At 36.2% G+C, this 14,755-nt stretch overlaps 2 protein-coding genes across 3 annotated transcripts in view; one reads left to right on the top strand and one right to left on the bottom strand.

The window, feature by feature from the left end:
- Window positions 1-14,755, top strand: part of LOC127529743 (craniofacial development protein 2-like) — a 928,907-nt gene that overhangs the window by 222,896 nt on the left and 691,256 nt on the right. The window lies entirely within an intron of this gene.
- The window catches only part of LOC114662104 (FERM domain-containing protein 7), a 250,094-nt gene that overhangs the window by 58,060 nt on the left and 177,279 nt on the right, over window positions 1-14,755 (bottom strand). For both annotated transcript variants that reach the window (XM_051934369.1, XM_051934368.1), the window contains 3 exons: window positions 11,852-11,966; window positions 3,414-3,561; window positions 1,244-1,339 (listed from right to left, as the gene is read on the bottom strand). In XM_051934369.1, the coding sequence (XP_051790329.1) occupies window positions 1,244-1,339; window positions 3,414-3,561; window positions 11,852-11,966 (359 nt within the window). The remainder of the gene's footprint in view (window positions 1-1,243; window positions 1,340-3,413; window positions 3,562-11,851; window positions 11,967-14,755) is intronic.

Genomic DNA, 14,755 nt, shown 5'->3' with positions numbered 1-14,755 from the left:
CTAATTAACTCAGGCTAAAAAATTCCAAAATAAGTCTAGCAATCTCATTTTTGGGATCAAAACCAGATTAAGTTCAATACATAGCAGTCATTTAAGAGATGCAAATATTTCTGCACAAGAGTTTATTTGAGAAAAGAGTTCAGAGTTCATTGATTTGTAATTAGTCTTAGTTTAGGAAGGCTTTGTTTATAAAAAAAGGTCCAGGTTTCCTAATTGCTGACTGTTTAATCAATGTTACTTTCATGATATTCCATCAATGTTACTTTCATGATATTCCATCAGAGCCACAAGTTCAATTTGGAACTGCAAAGTTCTTAGCTCACTATTGTGAGTTTGGCAATTTAATCACATGATATTTGTATCACCACACATTAGTGAATTGTCATGGACTCACACCACAAAGCATCTCGGTCAAAACATTTGCATTGTGGTTAAGTGCTGGTGGTCAGTCATAAACCTACATCTGCCCCAGAGGCAGTCCCCTTGCAGTGAGAGCTAATAAGAAAGCTCCTTTAGTCAGCCATGCAGAAACTGTCTCTGAAAACTGCAAGTGGAGTGCTAACAGGTGATGCCATCTGCTCTCTCTGTCAGCCCACACCTTTTCTGTACCGCGTCACCTCTATACTCCATCCATCCACAGTGCATATCCTAACCCTTTTGCCAAGTGAATTATTATGGATCAAAATCCCCAAGATAAAACTGAAAAGTTGTGGCTAACAAGGGCACACATGAGGAAAGGTATGCCTAGAGCATGACAGGGTCGAAAGACCTGTATCAGCAACCCAGAAACAGGCACAAAGAAAAATTCATATACATCAAAAGGAAATATTTATTTACAGTACATAAGAAATTGCCCTGAACTTGTCATGGAAAATTAGATATCAAATTGGAAAAATGTAATTTTGATGACTCAAGTGGGTTTGTATTAAATATTTTGAGAATTTTGAGTACTTTAAATTATTAAGGTGAGTTTACTGCATTCACAATTTATAAATAAATCTCAATTTAAACAAAAGAAAAAAATATAGTAGTACATGCACATTACTGATATCTTCATCCATCTATCCAAATTAACACCTGCTTAATAAACTTCATGGTTGCAATGGCTGGAGCATATGCCATTGGGTACAAGGAAGGAATGAATTATTATATATCAAAGTATAGGCTACTAATAAAAACAAGTAAATTATTAGCATGTTTTAACTGTAGAACAGATGGTAAAAAAAATCAATGGAATACTTACAAAGATTTTTTCATGAAGCTTGATCAGAAAATTTCTCCTCTTAAAACTTAGTTTGCGAATTTTGGCCCAGCTGAAAGTGTTAATTTTCGTGTTGCCCTGAAATTGAATTGATACTCTTAATTGTCATAAAGTTTTATTTAGAATGTTTTATAAGAGCTCTATTCAACTTTTTTTTAATTATACGTTACATAACAATGACAATATCAGTTGTAACAAAATTGCACTTGAAATAATAAGGAAAGCAATGCCAAGTACTATATTCTCTGTGTACAAATGTTTGCATAAAATCCTCGCTAACATTAACAAGTCATGGCAACACAAAGAAAGTGCACTGGCAAGCCTTTCAATCCAAATTTAATAAGGTCTGATTTTTTTTTGTTCTTTTCTTCTTTTTTCATCTTGAAATCTAAATGATCTTGTTATTATAGAATTCAAAGATTTCGATGAGTGGCAATGTATGCTGTCATCTTAAATAGCATCGACGTGATGAAGTCATATGCAACATCTTGATGGCTTCATATGCCATGCATGTAACTGACAATGGGCATAGCTAATATAAACTTTATGCCCTAAATTTGCAAAATGACATTGATCACAAAAAGATAATCAGAGTAATGAAAGTAATAAAATAAATCTTAAAGAATAATTAAGTTTCAAAATGTAGTTAAACTAATAAATTATAACCAAAATATATTTCTAAACTAATACTTGGATTCTTGACAGAATTCTTTTAACCATGTATCATTTTTAGAGGACTAAAAAAATAAATATAATAAGTGCAAAAAATAATACTTTCCCATTAATCTTTTTGAATGAGATTAAAGGTTTCTGTATATTCATAAAATTGGACATTAAATACATCTATAGGAAGCAATGAGCATTTGAATAACATTAACACAGTAGACAGGTTATACTTTTGTTCGCCAAATTTACAATATAACTTCTGAGAAGTTGAGATTTTTTGCATATCATTGCAATTCAGCAAAACATCCATATAAAAAGTTCCCAAAGATAAAATAAAAATTTCAAATTGGTCAATGATGCTTGATTGAGCATATATAGTATTACCGCTACAAGTAGGGAAGGTTGTTTTCAAGATATGGGCCCCTAGAATCTGATGTTTCAGGTACTGATCCTTCATTATCAAGCAGCGAAACATGTACGCTTAGTGCAATACCACCCAACATTTCATGAGCTAGTGAAAAAGCAAGTACAAACTTTGAAGCAAGCTAGGTCAAGACATTATAGCATTTTACTTGTAGATAATGTTTACTTACAATTAATCTCCATGCAGTTCTACTGAGAAAGCTTCCACTTTAGGTCTGCATTATATTCATTGGGATATAAAGGCTCATTTAAAACTAGAAAATTAAATCCCATTCCAGTGTCACTTGGTTGCATGAAAGACTAAAAGTGGCCTCCTGCCATTCCTCTTTGACTATGCTCTCCATTTTAAAGGTGCAAGTGTATTAGACATCACCTGTATTGCCTACAGCATAGCATCTAGGAATATATTTTGGATTTATTCCCAGAGTGCCATGCTTTCTTTAGTAATAGTGAAAATGTTACTTCTAGGACACTACTTCTGACAAAGTCTACTATGACCAGTAAAAATAGGCTTGATTCAGATAACAGTTCAGTGTATATAAGCACAATAATTGTGAATTTTTTTTTCTCACTTTCAGATTGCATTTTTCTTTATATGATTTTTAGGGAAAAAAGGGTGCAAAAATACCAAAAGACAGAGAGGAAATAAAAATGACCAAGAGATGAGGTAACCAAAAATTTAGGCAGAAGAATCAAAGTCAAAAACAGGCAAGCAAGGTCTTAACACATGCTCACAGAAGCATCATTTAGCTTCCACTAATGCTAGTAAGAAAAAAGGGGTCTTTAGAAAGAAAGTAATCCAAACTGGGGCACTGCAATCTTAAATTACATGCACTGTCTACATGACCGGTGCCTGAACAAGACAGTACTCACAAAAAGACAACATAACAGTAAAAATAACTGACATCCAAAAATACATAATCATCAATAAAAAATAGCAAAAAAACAGAATCTACACACCATGGAACTCTGACTTATGATGATTACACTGATAGTGGTATCTAAAGATTCACAGGCTGAACACCCAGTACAATTAGTTAATACACTGAATTATAGATATTACCTGAAAAATAAGCACTCCCATATGAGTTACAGCCAGATCAATCTTCATTTCTTCTCCATCATTAGCAGGGTGTGGCCTGATTCCATACATATCTAGCTTCCTAGTTATTTCCAGAAGATGAATATCAGAATCTGCAGGTGAGTTTCCTCTAAGGCAATGAAAAATGCTGCTTTATTAATAGATTACTTCACATAAAAATGGAACATACAATAGTACATGCTATGTTAATAATTCTAATATAATATATACTGTATGTCTGAATAGGTCTTCTCTGACATTTGTTTGTCCTCCTCTTTAAATGGAAAACAAACCAATATCTAACATGCAAAGACAGGGACACTTTTGACAAGATCAGTCTATTTATTAAATATAGCTTTCCAATTGTTATTTACAAACATGTTATATGTAAATCCGAAGGTTCCTAACATTCTTCCTTTTAACATTTTTTTCTGTATTGTCTATTCCTTTCTGTGTGAATAAATATATGTGTAAATTAGGGGCGGAGTGGTGGTTCTGAGGTTAAGGATCTGGGCTGGTATCCAGAAGGTTGCCTGTTCGAATCCCTGTCACTGCTAAAGGAGATCCTACTCTGTTGGGCCTTTGAGCAAGACCCTTAACCTGTAATTGCTCCAGGGGTGCTGTACAATAGCGGACCCTGTGCTCTGACCCCAAGGGGTATGTGAAAACTAACAAATTCCTAATACAAGAAATTGTATAAGGTGAAATTAAGAACAAAAAAAAAAAAATCACTTAGCTAAGGTTGGTACAAAAGACATTAGATAGTTCAAGAAACTTCAAGGAAGTTGAAAATAAAATCAAAACCACAATCTTTCTTTAAAAAGGTCTATTTGATCAAACAGAAATGTTTCATAAAGTCACTTTTGTGAAAAATGTCAATTCTTTGGTAAAAGCTCTGTCTTCAATTCATAAAGTTAATACCATGAGTCTTTGAGTTTTCTGTTTATGTACACGTAAATAATACTGGAAGCAATTATTTAACAATATTTTAACAAAACAAGTATTCATTTGCACATTTTGAGCAAGCAACTGGATAGCAGATATGTTGCTTATGCAGCACGAGTAGAATGAGGTTTTTTTGTTTTCGTTTTTTCCATTTAGCATTTTCACATCGTTTGTTGTTGAACAGCACTGGTCACCATTGAGTTCTATTATGTCATGAACTTATTTATCTGCCATTCTACATGGAAACAGGAGATTGCTGCTTTTTTTTTTTAACTCCACTACAAAGTATAAGGGGTAAGTAATATATTAAAAGAAGTCTCCCTTTAACACCCTCTGTAAATAACGTTCACCCCTTTACAGGACATAACTTCAAAAAAAAATATGAATTCAAAATTATTTGTTCATTTCTTCCCTCTACTTGACTTCGCCCTTGATTTTCTAAATATACATAAGCTCTTCATTAATCCTTTTCTCACAAGAAAAATACAAAACTCTTTGCACTGGTGTTTCAGTCGTATGTTTAGGTATTTTTAATTTAATTATAAGCTGTTTTCCCTGTCAATGTAGAATACTTCTTTTTTATCTACGTTCTCATTTACAGAGGAGTTCTTTTACACTCTGCATTCCTTTTACACCTAAAAATGTCCTGCACTATATAAACTATCTTTAAGTATACTCTATATATTATCAGCTACCTCTACATGAGCATTTTCCCAAGTCAATTCTTTAAATCTGTATGGCATTTGTTTACGATTCACTATACAAAAATTAAAAAGTAAAATTGTGTATTTGTATAGGCAAACACTATAATCACTACATTATAACAATTTAAACACTTGTAAACTATTAGACAGTATTAATGTCTTGATGCTAGTCTTTGTCAATTTGTTACCTGCAGCAATTTGCTCAAAATTACCAAATTAATGTCTTTTCTTATAATTTATTTCAGGAAGTCCTCTGTATTTTTAACCCTTATATTATCCTTAAACACACTGGTCTTAACTTTGTCAATCTTTAAAACAGCCTCCAACAAATATCTGCTTTTCACTAAATATTGTTTTATCTTCACCCTGAACATACATTTCCCTCATTCTAGCTCACTTATCATTTATCATGGCAAGCATTCTCTTATTTATACAGTATATTATTTATTTTCATTTTTACTTTGTTTCATTCAGGCTAAAAAGGTGCATGATGTTATTGAATTTGTTCTCAAAATAAGATTCAACTTTAATTTTTGGTAGATGAACTGTTTCTGGATTTTCAGTGCTTAATATGATGTACTTTTATAGGCAAGTGTCACTACAGTATGTGCCAAGCTGATATCTGACATGAGCTTGCTGTAAAAGTAATATGAAGTTAGTGTGAAACCTGTGAAGGAATTCATTATCTGATATGCCCCCATCTCCTACTTTTATTCTAATATTACCAGACATTTTGTTATGACAGTAATATGATGTGCATGTTAGATGTTCCTGTCACCAGCAGTATTACTTCAGTATCAAGTAAAGGGCATTCCTATTCTTCTGCTAAGCTTTACAGAAGAAGTAGGATGCTTCACATAGCTTCCAGCATAGATCAGATTCTACTGCTTAAATGTCAGCTAGAGAACAGGCAAACAATACATTACATAAAAATATATATTAATTTAATTTTTTATGTTTAATTTTGACTTGTACCTAAATCTAGAATATTCACCTATTAACCATATATTCTGTATTCCTGTATGAAGCAGGGATGCATGTACTATGGAGTTGTCAGCACAACTACGGTCCTTTATCTGTGCACATCCTTCCAGAATCAAAGAAAAAAGTAAAACTCAGGAGATCATTACACAGGTTTGCAACAGTGACAGAGAGTTACACATAGTACACTGCTCTGCCTTCTTGGAGCATATATGTAAGACTTCCCTAGAAATGTTGATAAGCTCCAGAAGATATATGGCTACAACTGTCCTTGTCAGAACTAAAGATTTAGGTAGGGGTAAATAGACAGTTCTGCAAGATATATTTTAACAGCTGGATGATAAATTTAGGGGCCGAAAGTAGTCTCAGATATTTTGTTTCTGCTGTGCACTAGCCTAAACAAGAGTGAAGAGATGGGCTGAGATTGTAGTGTGGGACTTAGAAGAAAAAATATTTTTTTGGAAATTGGAATGTCTATTGGGATGGATGGTACCTGTAGGACTAAGATGGGTTAGATCTGACCCATAGGAGCATTGTCATAATGGGAAAATATATGTAAAAGCTAGTTAACAACTACTTAAACTAGAAAATGAATATGTAAGGAGTTTAAGACAAGACGGGTTTAAAATTTCATGTAAAGTAATACTGAATAAATAAGGTACAAAACCACAAATATTACAATATAATAAATCATAGCTTTCCAACTATTATTATTCAAGAGGAAAACACAAAAACAGAATGAGTAATAAACTAAATAATAAAAGTTTTAAAAATAAAACACATAATTGTGAGCACCATGTAGCTACACATTAATATGATTTTACAGCAGTAACAGACTTTGCTAAATCCTCACAATGGTAAGAAGCCTAACTAAATTGAAACTCATGTGGATAGGCGGAATGACACTCATGGACATCAAGGAAGTGTTGGAGTGCCAACAGGATCACTCCTTTTATTCCTAACACAAATAATATTAAACAAAAAGAACACTCAGTGACACTCATGGTAGTTAAACAGAAAGAAAAAACACTCTAACTTTTCTTTTAGAGGTAGCATTTCAATAGAGCAGGTCTTCCTTGGGAGCTTCCTTGATGGTGGCAGCTTCGTTCCGAATTGAGACACCTTTCTCTGGGACATCCTCTCTTTTATAGGGCTCCGGCCAAAAAGGGCACAGTTATTTGCCCTTGCAGGGCATCTTCTTATCATTGTAGATGATAAAAAAGAGACAATAGTGTTAGCGATAGCGACCCCTCTCAGGCTGTGGTGGTATTGTTTACCTCTGATATATCTGGAAGGTGATCCTCCAATGCACATACATGAGATGGCCTCCCACTTAGCCCAGTCTCACAGGGGCAGGGAGACCAGGCTGCAAAATTGTGGAGCTGGGACGGGATGTCGGCATTGGCATGAAGGGATCTTTGTTTGTGCTGTATGTTAAATTTATAGGGTTGTAGGTTCAGGAACTACCACTGTAGGGATGTGTGGTCCGTCACCAGAGTGGACTCCCTGCCCAGATGGTAGTACCTGAGTTGCGTTATTGCCCATTTTATGGTGAAGGGCTCCCATTCACATCATTTCCTGGTTCAGCAGTTTCGAGCTGAGGTATATCACAAAGCGTTCAGCTCCACTGACAACCTGTCTCAGCACAGCGTTATGGCTGAGGCATCAGTCTGGAGGAGAAATGGCAGGTAGGAGTTAGGAGACAGTAAAACAGGACCTGATATACGGTCCTTTATGTCACCAAATGCGGCCTCAGTATTAGGGTTCTGTGCCACTGTAGTAGAGGCCCTCTTCTTTGTTAATTCAGTCAAAGGCATAGCTCATTCAGAAAACCAGAATATGAACCTCCAAAAGTATACTGCCAGACCTAGAAAGGCTTAAACCTGCTTTTTGTTTTCCAACACGGACCAGTCTCTAAAGGCAGCACATTTAGCAACTTTCAAAATGCATTGAAACAGGAGACTTGGTTAAACCAATGGAAGTTACTGCAAAAAAAGCAACTGCTATCAGAAATAGAGACTAATACTATTGGACTGGACCAGGGGCTCTGGCTTTCTTCAATGACGCCGAGGTCCAGATGTATTCAATCTTTAAGTCCACATCTTCTTTTTTGGCCTGTGGGAGACAATATGGGCATTCCCTAATGATCAAACCTAGCTCAGTGACAATGTCATGAGCAATTAGGTTTGATTGGCCCAGCACAGTGTTGACCATCCCCATAATGGAGCAAATCCCCCACTCTTAATTCTTCCCTTTGTTTGGGAATGAGATGTTCTACTGTTCAAAACACATCATTGTGAGAGTTTCTGTGAGAACTTCCAAGTTGCAATCATGCCACGGTTTAAAAAGTTTTACATGGAAGATCCTTTCAGTTCAATTAGGTTGGTATATAAGATAATCGACAAAGCCCTTGTGCTCTTTGACTTTGTATGGCCCTTGCCAGTTAGCCAGGAGTTTGAAATACGATGTTGGGATGAGTAACATCTCTGTATCCTCCAGACAAAACTGGCATAGGTAAGAGCCTCTGTTATATAATATTGCCTGTGAATGTGAAGCCCTTTCCAAATGTCTTGTATCCGGGAGTCGTATTTTTGAGAATCAGCCACATAACGCTGGGACATAATCAATGATGATTATACGGGAGGAGGGCACTGCTTCTTCCTCCCTGCCAAAAACGCGGTTTAGGTGGCATGGATCCTGAATTAGGTTAACTGTGTTCTGTGGTGACTATTCCTCTCATACTTCAAGGTGTTGTTGTTCCACTGCTCGTATTTAAATGAATCTGGCAGGGAATAAAATTGGAGATGGAGAGAGGCAATTGCATCAGGCTTCCTGTGGCATCATCAGGTTGGGGGTTGAAGGTGTCAGCAGTGATGCAGTCTGGTCGACGCTCGACTCAACCAAATCTAAGACATCATACTGGGTAGCCATGCAGCCTGCTCGCTTGCATGGTTTCCATCCATGTTCGGGCTTATCTTTACAGGTAGGTGCAGGGGTTTTTTCATTGGTTTTTCTTTGTGGCTAGTCACGACACCATATTATGGTGTATGGGGGTTGTGGCACCACCACCTCCAGTGTTCTTTGGAGACCCCTTGCACCAACAGCTAGCACACAGAAAGGGGTTAGTGTTGGGCCTTGCCATGAATACAAGTCATATTTGACGGTTTATCATTATACTGTTGTGACGGGATGTATTGGCAGGCAACAGTAATAGCGTTTCTGCTGGAGTCATAGAGGGCTTGGCATTTACCTGTAAAGGGAAGAACAAAAGAGTTAGATGGAGCCACATAACCCTACCTGTCTCTCATGGCTCATCTGCATTTCATGGCATTATCAACGTAGGGACAGTTTGTCACTAGGTGCCACAACTAGCCACAGCAATAACACTGTAGCTTTGTTGGAGAGTAGTCCTTTTTCTGACGTGTTGCTTTGGCCTCCTTTGGGCTTGCATCAGGTCTTTGTGCTCTCAAGGTCTAGGGCTTTCTCTGTTTCACAGGTTTCTCATTTTGGAGAGCGGTGAGATGCTGTTCTGTGACTTCAATCAGCCCTCCCACATCTGCCCAGAACTGCTGGCAGAACAGAAGGATTGCTGGGAAAAGCGTGAATCAGAAAATCTGTACTCAGTGTTTCCACTGCTTAGTCAGCATTATACTCGCCAGGACTTAGCCAATGGGCAAGCGTTCCCTAAATGAGAAAGGCTTATGCCCAGGCAGGTCAGTCTGGATCAAGTCATCAATCCCTGGCATCTTGTGGTAAGTCCATAGTGAGCTAAAATCTCACATTTCAAGGTCCGCAGCGGCCTTTTGATCCATGTTGTAATATGCCTATTGGGCTTCCCCCAACAAGAAATATGCGATGAGGTAAACCCCATCCCATGCTGGCCAATGCTGATGAGGTGTCAGTCTGCTCGAATATCAGTATGTACATTTCTTCATTGTCCCAAGGGTGCACTGGGACTAGCAGTTAGGCATAACCTTGTCCCCTTCCAAAAAAATGAGAATCTGCAGCATCTTGCCATTACGGAAGCTCAGCCAACTGTATGCGACATGTACCTGAAGTTAATTCAGCTTCTTGGCTAGCTGTTGCACTGCTTCAGTTGGGTCCACCGGTTTACTTATTTTCCCGGCAAATCCTGCCAGCTACTCCAATGTGGACAGGCAGAATGGCACTCATGGATGTCAAGGAAGTGTTGGGGTGCCAGCACTTTTAATCCTAACACAGATAATATTAAACTAATAGCACACTCAATGGCACTAATGGCAATTAAACAAAAACAAAAAGATGCCTTTCTCTAGGCTGTCTGCTCTTTTTAAGGACTTGGGCTAGAAAAGGTGGAGTCATTTGCCCTCAATTGTTGTTTTCTTGCCTCTGTGGGTGAAAAGAGAGACAATAGTGTAAGTGACAGTGTCCCCTCTTACCCCAGGGTGGTATCGCTTACATCCGATAAACCTGAATGGTGGTCCTCCAATGCGAATTTTGTGACACTCTTTATTTATAAAAGGCAAGCAAAGATTAAATGGTATAATGTGTACATTCATAAAAGACAACTGTGAGCCTTTAGTGCCAACATTCAATAAACTGGACACAGTAAGATACACGCCTGGATTGCATAAAATCTCAAGTGCACCACAAAACTCAAGAAAAAAAAAATGATACACTGTATGATTATGAGGGGAATGTTTGTGAACAATTTTATTGCAAAAAGGACACTAAGGCAAACCACTTCATTTGAAAATAATTATAAGTGACAAAATTCAGTATTTCATGAGATATTGTCATTACATCAGGTGTTTTAATTTCCAGAAGTTATTTTTTAATTCTAATAAAATATAGGTGCTTCACAAATGTAATTTAGTGACTCTGTACACAGATAAACAGAGCAGCATCATTTGTAAAAGAAAAAAAAATCTGCATCAAGAGGAGAGCCAAACAAATGAATAAATCCACTAGAAAATTGTAATATACAACAAAACCAAATTTTACTAAATAAAGTCTTTCATGTTTTTGCCACAGATTTAGATAGTGACTGATAGTTGCACAGTAATATTCCCTATGAGGAGATAGTTTCAAAACCCTTTCTTTATTAAAAGCATCTATTGTAAATAATATTACTAAGATGAATGAATTGAAGAGATTGCACAAATGAATAATGGATGAAATGCATAAAACGATAGACCTCCACTTACTTTTTTATTTGTTGTAATCAAAAGTAGGATTGTGACAAGTTAGCCATTGTGCTCCAATTGCAATCAACTATTTGCAAATATAGCAAATTGACTGGTTTATTGTTCCAAAACTATATGATCTTAAATATAAAAAAGCATGATTTTTGAAACCCCACCAGTGATGGATACACTGGAGCACCACAACCATTGACTCGCTCAGCATTAGATTTTTTAAATTGTGACCCAGCATAACCTTCCATCTTTCACACTCTGACAGAACCTTGAAAAGATAATGGCTGGAGCACTAAGAGCACATCAGCCATCTGACAGAGAGAGTGAGAGCAACCTAACTACTGCATTCACTTTGTTGAATTACGAGTGGACTGTTCCCAGTATGTACTCTGATAATTTGATATACGTATGCTAAGTATGAAATTATTATTTGTATTGTCATTGTGGCTTTGAAGTGGTATTGTATATGGAACTCTCTTTCCACAGTGCATTTCCCAATACTAAACCAAATCCATTCACGGTACTAATGCTTCTTGCTGGACTCAAACACATACAGCAGAATAAAATCAATTATCAGTTCTACTTAAAGAAGCTGTATAATATATTTACATACCTGTGCTTCTTATGCAATTGCATAATCTTATAGCATAGACCTTCCTGGATTGGGAGATATTGCTTAAATTTAAGCTGTTGAATGTCAACTTCTTCATCAAAATCCCCCAACTCCGCTAAATTAGAGATATAAATCAAAACAAATTTTATCACTTTAACATAATAAATAGAATAAATAGAAAACTAAGGATATATCCTGTATATATGTTTAAATGGTCAAAGGAAGAGAGATGAATAACTCAAACTGACCTTACCTACATCTCATATGCTCACCAAAATGTTTTAAAATTATTCATTTGTCTTCAGTTAAGGCTTACAACACTTGCATCAAGACAATACAATTGAATATATGTCACTAGCTGTTAAATTTACGCATCTTTTATGTTAATTCCATGACATCAAAAGACATTTTAAGAACTGAATGAAGTCATTCATTCCATCAAGGTTGCTTGCTCAAGTAAAAACTAAGTTGTCTGGTTACCTCATGCTGAAAGTTGTAAGTCATTATTTCAGTTTGCTGAACCCTTTTGCATAAAGTGGCAGCATCTTACATAAAATATGTTTTCTCTTAATTTCTGTAAATAGATATGAGAAATATACAAAAGCATAATAATGCAAAAGAAACATAAAAGTTGCCTTTGAGAATGGTGGAGACCTTATTAGGTACCCATTGAGCCTTTTCATTTTAAAACTAAATAAGTTTAGTCTCTTTATGTAGTCTGAATAGGATACATCTGTAGTCCACAGATGTAACTAATGGCACAGTTTCCTCTGTATACGTTCAGAGGCTGCTAAGCATACTTTTGCAGTATACCGTAATATTGTAAAATGCATGCCCTACTCCACATGTAGTCTTGCTAGCCCAACATAATGTTCCTTGATTTATATTCAAAAAGCATTTTTTTCACAATATGACATAAAGTGTCACCTTGCTCATGGCAATTCATCACAAGGTATTCCACAAACCGTTTAGTACTATTGTGAATCACGACTCAGCACAGCTCAAATTCAAACATTGCACGACCCATTAATTTTTGGCTACTGGATCTGTGGAAAAACAATTGTCCATTATTCTGTTACTTGATCTGAACAAAAAGCAATTAAACATTAGCCCATTATTATTATTATTATTGAAATTAGAAACCAACTAAGCATAGTGTGTATTGTATTGCCCCAAATGCAATTCATGCTGTGAAGCAAGTAACCAAGAAATACCTGTTACCTCTTCTATAATATAATCTATGGCTACTGTAAGTAGAAGTTACTCAATTCTGATTTTTGGCTCATTTTTATTGACTGACTTTTCAAATTAATGTTTCAAGTGATCCAGATTCGATACAAGTATGTACACATAAACATGTGCAACATTAATGTAAAACAATAATCAGACAAATCTGACCTACATTAATAGATCAGCATGAACACTAACAGCCTGCTGGAATCTACTTCATATTTTTTCACCATAGGACATCTGTTAGTTCACCAGCTAGTTAAGGCAAGGAAGAGAAACATAAAACTGAAAAAAATCCCAGGTGTTGCTTTGAGTGCCATCTTCACTATCAAAATTGAAAAGGGATGGGACTGGGATCAAAAATTGGCCCTAGACAAATCAGCTGGAAAAACACCTTCATTGCATTCTAGTCCCTCAACCCATTTTATACACATAACATCCCTACTGAATTCACTCGTTCTCAAGGGGCTGCCGCTTTTTGTCCCAATCAATTTTCTTCTTTTAATTGGACTCCTAACTTAATTAAGGAATTTGCTATTTTCCAATTTGCTGTTTTTACACTTACATTTATGTGTATTAGATGGGTAAGAGAGGTAAGAATTCATGCTTTGTTTTTCAGCATCGTGTTATTCATTAGAATTCTGTTTTTTAAGTCATTATGTACAGGCACTAGAGAGCCTGTCACTGAAATAGTCCCTGTCCTCAAACAGTTAATGTTGTTTTCACTAGTGTTTGTTCTGTTATGTTCTACTCATCACTAATTGTCAGAATGTGAATGAATTTAGGAAAGCAAACTCCACAGAAAAAGTGAATTAGAAAGAAAATAGTTAACCATTTAAAAATGTTGCTATTCTTTTTTAATCTCCTTATATATTTATTATATACATTTTTCTTATAAAATCTCACACTACTACATTTTTTAAATGCAAACAAGAGAAAAAAAATGGCCATCTAATTGAACAACAAGATCAATTAAAAGTGAAGATGACTCACTGATTGTGAAACTGGTTGGAACAAAAACCTGCAGCCACAGGTGGCCCACTAGGACTGAATTTGAGAACCATCGTCAAAGTCAAAGGCTACACAGACTCTCTATGACCGTTCCAACTATTTCGTCCTTCAGCCTTTCAACATCTCTGAATAAGAATGCATGAAGGCTTAACACAAATAAAATATTAGGTTTTAAAAATCCATCCATCCGAAAACAGGGCACAAGGCAGGAAGCCAACACACCGCAGGACACACACACCAAGGCCAATTTAGAATCGCCAATCCACCTAACCTGCATGTCTTTGGACTGTGGGAGGAAACCGGACCACACGGAGAAAACCCACGCAGACACAGGGAGAACATGCAAACTCCACACAGGGATAAGCCAGGAAGCGAACCCAGGTCTCCTTACTGCGAGGCAGCAGCGCTACCGCTGCACCACCGTGCTGCCCGGTTTAAAAAATACCTAATATTTTTATTCATTGTTTGCTAGCCAATGTTAAATGAACTACATTAGTGTTTCAAAGCTGTTGTCTTTGTAAAATAAAGCATGAAATAGTTTAGATCTTTGACCACATTAAATTAGAGGAAATTGAATTAAAGTGTAACTTAACTACCAACTCTTTAGTCACTGCTTAATAAATTATTTAAGTCAGTTTTAAATTTGAATATTGTCATAAAGTG

Source organism: Erpetoichthys calabaricus, chromosome 12, assembly GCF_900747795.2.
Source record: "Erpetoichthys calabaricus chromosome 12, fErpCal1.3, whole genome shotgun sequence".
NCBI lineage: Eukaryota > Metazoa > Chordata > Cladistia > Polypteriformes > Polypteridae > Erpetoichthys > Erpetoichthys calabaricus.
This window is presented reverse-complemented; position numbering and strand designations above follow the sequence as displayed.